The 6,024-nt window shown below is 35.3% G+C and overlaps 1 protein-coding gene across 1 annotated transcript in view; it reads right to left on the reverse strand.

Moving 5' to 3' along the window:
* Positions 1–2,135: 2,135 nt before the first annotated feature.
* The window catches only part of HCFC2 (host cell factor C2), a 54,196-nt gene continuing 50,307 nt past the window's right edge, over positions 2,136–6,024 (reverse strand). The window contains exon 14 of the mRNA XM_010853461.1: positions 2,136–4,365. Coding sequence (XP_010851763.1) covers positions 4,051–4,365 — 315 coding nt within the window. The 3' untranslated portion in view covers positions 2,136–4,050. The remainder of the gene's footprint in view (positions 4,366–6,024) is intronic.

Below are 6,024 nucleotides of genomic sequence, written 5' to 3' on the forward strand. Positions count from 1 at the left end.
GGATTTGGGAAATGAGATGTTATCCCTGACCTGTGCTACAGCCATTTTGATGGAGCAGCTAGGACAGAAGACAGGCTGCTATGAATTAAAATGAAAAGCACAAAGAAAAAATATTAAAAGTAAACAAGACCAAAAAAAAAAAGGAACGGGACAACTAGGTTAATCTGTTTCTTGCAGCCATTTGCTTTTTTACTTTCAAGCATACTAGTTTAGCTACAATAAAGTTTAGAGAAGCTTTATATTTGTATCAGAAAATGACTCCCAAACACAATCCACTAACTCATAAACAAGTTTTTAGACACATTTTATTCTTTATGTGCCAAAAAACTGATGCTTTTGAATTGTGGTGCTGGAGAAGACTCTTGAGAGTCCCTTGGACAGCAAGACCAAACCAGTCAATCCTAAAGGAAATCAACCCTGAATATTCACTGGAAGGATGCTGATGCTGAAGTTCCAATACTTTGACCACCTGATGCAAAAAGCTGCCTCAATGGAAAAGACCCTGATTCTGGGAAAGATTGAGGGCAGAAGGAGAAGGGGGCAACAGAGGATAACATAGTTGGATGGCATCATCAACAGAATGGACATGAGTTGGAGCAAACTCTGGGAGATAGTGCAGGAAAAGGTGTGCTGCGGTCCATGGGGTCGCAAAGAGTTGGGCATGACTTAGCGACTAAACAACTAACAGCAACATTATTTACAAGATTGTCCATATCATTTTAGGTGATTTATACAAAATCAACATTTCTACAGATTTACTATACCATCACTAATTTTTCTTCCACGTAATTCAAAATAAATAACACCTGTAACTGGTTACAGTACAGAAGGTGCTTTATTTTACATGTCACTGGTACACAGTACATAAAACTGCCTAAAGTTAGTCTTGGAAAACGTAACTGTCAGTTACTTATACCTTCAATGGTCAAGGACCAAGTCTCTTTTGTAACCTACTTCATTTAAGATCAGACGACTACAATACTTTTAAATACGAATAATCTCTTCATATCCAATGTTACAAGTTATTTTTATGCTACAAATGCTGCAATTTTAAAAAATATCTCCAGTTATATAGACCATATCTCTGCAACAAAACTCTGCTAGTCTGCAAGTCTTTGAAATTAATGGGTCAACAGTTTAACGTTCTTACAGATGATTATATTTATGCGATTGGGTTAGAGGGAGCAGGGGCTCATACATGCAATCAGATTATTTGTTGTTTTTTTTTTTTAATGCGGATAAAAGTGAGTTTATAATACCCTACTTCTAGTTGAGTTGCCAAAAAGTTTACTAAACTAAAATGAAGTCAGTACAATATTTTAGAAAACATAATTCTAAGAGCGTGCTACAGAAAAATCTTTTTACTACTATGTGAACCAAAGCTGCAGAGTCCAGGAGGATTGTGGCACAAAGACTTGTACATCTGAATTGCTTATTCAGCTAGGGGGAGTAAAGAAAGTAATTTAACTCAGTGTAAATCCTCTTACGAAAGATATCTGCATGTTATAACCCACTGCAACACCAGAGGATCTTCACTTAGAAAATGTGCAAATCATAAGAAGCTAAATGCACTTCTCCTATTATTTATCTCCATCCATTCTGTTCATAAACATATAGCTCAACGATCTTTTATTATTAATGTCAAAGCCACAGAGATTTCTCTATGGCATCTTTCAGTCACCAACCATTTATCAAAGGGATAAATATGACTAGAAGTTAATGTACAATTATAAAAAAAATGTTAAGAATTTGGGCTAATTCTCAAAGTAAATCCCTTGGTATACAAAGACTGCCTTTCACTCTAGAAAATAAGACATATTTTAGAACCACAGGTTCATATTCACCTGCTAGTCTGGAACAGAAGAGGCATTTAAGCAAAGTAAACTAAAAAACAAAATACTAAATAGTTAGAAATGTACACACTCAAATATTCTATTCTTTGCTTAAAGTCAACTTATTCCTTGTCATTAAGAGAAGTGCTTCAAGATGCGAACTGTTAATGCAGTTTGATTAACAAACTGTTAATCCTTAACGAGAATAAGGGGTAAAAGCCAGACCTTTTCCTAATAAAGCAAGTAGATTATAAAATGACTGGGCTTGAAATATATACTTACTGTAACTTTGCATTCTTACTCTTTTTATAACTAAACATACACACATATGTGCAAAATTGCTTACCATTTATTTTAACTTTGGTTAAGTACTTCTTTAGCCTATATCAGACATATTATGGAAGCTATACAAATGATTACAAACATAATAATGAGGTAAGTTAAAATTCTACTAGTGCAAAAAGCAAGCATATGCCAAAAGCAATGCATATGAGTTAAACAAATGCAGAATGAAGCTCTCACCAGGGCAGGTGCTGGGCTAACAAACCAGAGAAGCTCCTTGTAAACACTGTTTGTAAAGTACACATTTAGAGATCAAGGATTCATATAGCCACAAAAAAGGTATTCTAACAACACCACAGTAGTGCATTTATTTTACCTTTAGAGTTTGGAAATCTCTCAATACGTGTCTAACAGTTTGCATATTTTCTTCAAGAGAAACTTAATTAGTGAAGACACATTAATTACAAATACTGTAGTATAAAAATCCCAGTTCTTTACAAAAATTATATATTAAAATATTCTATACACTTTAAATTAGTAACTGGAACATACATACATATCAGTTCTGCACAATTAAATCCATCTTTGCTGGGAGTATTATACATGAAGTTTGAGGACATAGCTACTCAGTCAACCTCAACCGGCAAAAGGTTACATGATATAAAAAGGACAGACCTGTGCTCCTTCAGTTACTGCAGCTTAGTCTGAAATGTCTTTTCTGCAATTATTGCTCTATATATTTATTCTGGATTCGAATAGGCAGTGGAACCATGAAATTCCTAAAAGGTTTAAAACAAGTCACCTGTAGCAGACTTTCCATAATGCCTATATGTATCTTTAAGGTTGTAGTGGAACCTGAGTAAGCTGTCTAATGCTTATATTTCAGTTGTAAAAAAGTTTATACAATTTCAAGGTAAAAACAATGCAAAAATAAAACATTTAGAGCATTTACAAAAATCTTACAAATGTTTAAAACACTTTCAAAACTCATGTCCTGTTAAGGTGCTTCTTTCTTTCTGTGATAAGGAGGACAAAAAACTCTGAATTTTTAATTATGAACATTTTAATTTCAGCAAAAGCAAAATTAGATCCATTAAGACAGATGTTAAAATATTTAGGGATAAACTTCACTTCTAATGACATACTGAATTTAAGTGCTGAAAGGTACCTTAAAGGTAAACTTTTTTTTTTAACTCCCTCATCTATTAATCAGGAAACTGAGGGCCAGGTAAGTGCTTTGGCCAAAAATATATTTCAATATATCAACCTGGTATGAATCGAGAAAACCCATTAATCTTTTTGTATGTTGCCATGATTCTTGGAAAATGATAAAAATTCCAAAGCAGAGTTTCTGAACTTGCTTCTTTCTTTTTTTTAATTTCTTAAGCTCTGTGCTAACTGTAGATAAACAAAGAAATGAATCAAATGGCTCCTAAAATCAGTATTACAAATATTATCCAGTAGAAGATAGTTGCTAGAGGACCACTGCTCATATAGAATAAAGTGAGAGGGAGTACTCAAAGACTGGACCTTTTCAGTGTAGGTAACATTTACCATATAAGACAGCACAGTGTACAACAGCCAGTTACTAGAATCATCTCAATAACTCTAGGATGACTGAGTTACATGGCCTTTATAAAAGATATTGGGGTAATAAAGCCTTTAGCTTTTATCTTAATTTTACTATTTTTCTTTATAATAGAGCTATAACTATGGGGAAGAATTCATATACTGATTTTCAGAGAGGCTTTGCTTCTTTTCTATTTTTATTTGGATCTAGAATTGAGCAAATACATTTTAAGAACAACTTACAAACTCAAATTCATAACTGCTAGAAATACAGTCAGAGAATATTCTTTTAAATGACAAATCTCCAAAACCAGTTACTAATAAATAATCATCACAATAGCTTCAGTAAAAAAAAAAAAAAAGAAAATCAATTTAAAGGTGCTTTTTTATTGTTACCTTGAAGCCATCGAACTTGTGTAGCTGGTCCATATCCCTTTTCATTCTTTGCTGATATCCTGAACACAATGGCAGGCCTGGATGTATAATCAATATGTGCATTTGCAAGCTGCCCAGCAGTTACTATACATGATGTCTTAAGACCACAATAAATCCTCATAAACACAAGTTGACTTGGATTATCTTGTATTTGTGCTGTGCGGATAGCCAAGTAGGCTGAATATTCCAAAATATTTCCAGAAGGTGAAGTTGGAGGTTCCCAGGAAAGATGGATGCCCTCGACATTCTTGAAGAGAGCAGAAAAACAAAAACAGATAAAGGTTCTGAAGTTTTCTTTAATAGCATTTATTATGTTATCTTTAGAACACAAGATGCTTTTCACTAAAGTAACTGTATCAGATGTTACAACTTTTGTTGCTGATTTTTAAAAATTTACCTTACCTGGATCTATAATGTTTAATTTACGCCCTTTTAAAAAACATAACTAGGCTTAAATGTCTGCCTGTACACCCAAAGAACAAGATCTTTCTTATCTGAAAGCAGACCTCTTCTTCTCTAAACAGAGGTATGACCTTAGGATAAAATATAATCCAATTAAAAGCCAGAGGGCACAGTGGTGAAAATTTGCCTGCCAACAGCAGAGACGCAAGAGACACAAGATTGATCCTTAAGCTGGGAAGATCCCCTTCCCAACTAGGACGGGTAGGAAATGGCAACCCAATCCAGTATTCATGCCTGGGAAAGTTCATGGACAGGGGAGCCTGGCAGGCTACAGTCCATGGGGTGGCAAAGAGTCAGACATGAATGAGTGACTGAACACACACATTAAAATTCTCTAGCATAATACTTTTCGTTTCTATAACAAGAACAAAATTAATATAAGAAGCATACACAGATCTCCCTGACTTTCCAAATCTGGATGCTATAATTCTGCTTGAAATTTGTGTCCTTAAAAATATCATGCCCAGTAGTGGAATTGCTGGATCATACAGTAGTTTTATTCCTTGTTTTTTAAGAAATCTCCATTTTGTTCTCCAAGTGGCTGTATAAATTTACATTCCGACCAAGAGTGCAAGAGGGTTCCCTTTTCTGCACATCCTCTCCAGCATTTATTATTTGTAGATTTTTTGATGATGGCCATTCTGACCAGTGTGAGGTGATACATCGTTGTAGTTTTGATTTGCATTTCTCTAATAATAAGCAAATAGAAAAGGAGTACGTCAAGGCTGTATATTGTCACCCTACTTATTTAACTTCTATGCAGAGTACATCATGAGAAACGCTGGGCTAGAAGAAGCACAAGCTGGAATCAAGATTGCCAGGAGAAATATCAATAACCTCAGATATGCAGATGACACCACCCTTATGGCAGAAGGTGAAGAGGAACTAAAGAGCCTCTTGATGAAAGTGAAAGAGGAGAGTGAAAAAGTTGGCTTAAAGCTCAACATTCAGAAAACGAAGATCATGGCATCCAGTCCCATCACTTCATGGCAAATAAATGGGGAAAGAGGAAACAGTGTCAGACTTTATTTTTCGGGGCTCCAAAATCACTGCAGATGGTGACTACAGCCATGAAATTAAAAGACGCTTCTTCCTTGGAAGGAAATTTATGACTAACCTAGATAGCATATTCAAAAGCAGAGACATTACTTTGCCAACAAAGGTCCGTCTAGTCAAGGCTATGATTTTTCCAGTGGTCATGTATGGATGTGAAGAGTTGGACTGTAAAGAAAGCTGAGCACCGAATAATTGATGCTTTTGAACTGTGGTGTTGGAGAAGACTCTTTGAGAGTCCCTTGGACTGCAAGGAGATCCAACCAGTCCATTCTGAAGGAGATCAGCCCTGGGATTTCTTTGGAAGGAATGATGCTAAAGCTGCAACTCCAGTACTTTGGCCACCTCATGCGAAGAGTTGACTCATTGGAAAAGACTCTGATGCTGGGAG

The sequence above is a fragment of the Bison bison genome, unplaced genomic scaffold (genome assembly GCF_000754665.1).
Source record: "Bison bison bison isolate TAMUID 2011002044 unplaced genomic scaffold, Bison_UMD1.0 scf7180017864327, whole genome shotgun sequence".
In the NCBI taxonomy this organism is placed as follows: Eukaryota; Metazoa; Chordata; class Mammalia; order Artiodactyla; family Bovidae; genus Bison; species Bison bison.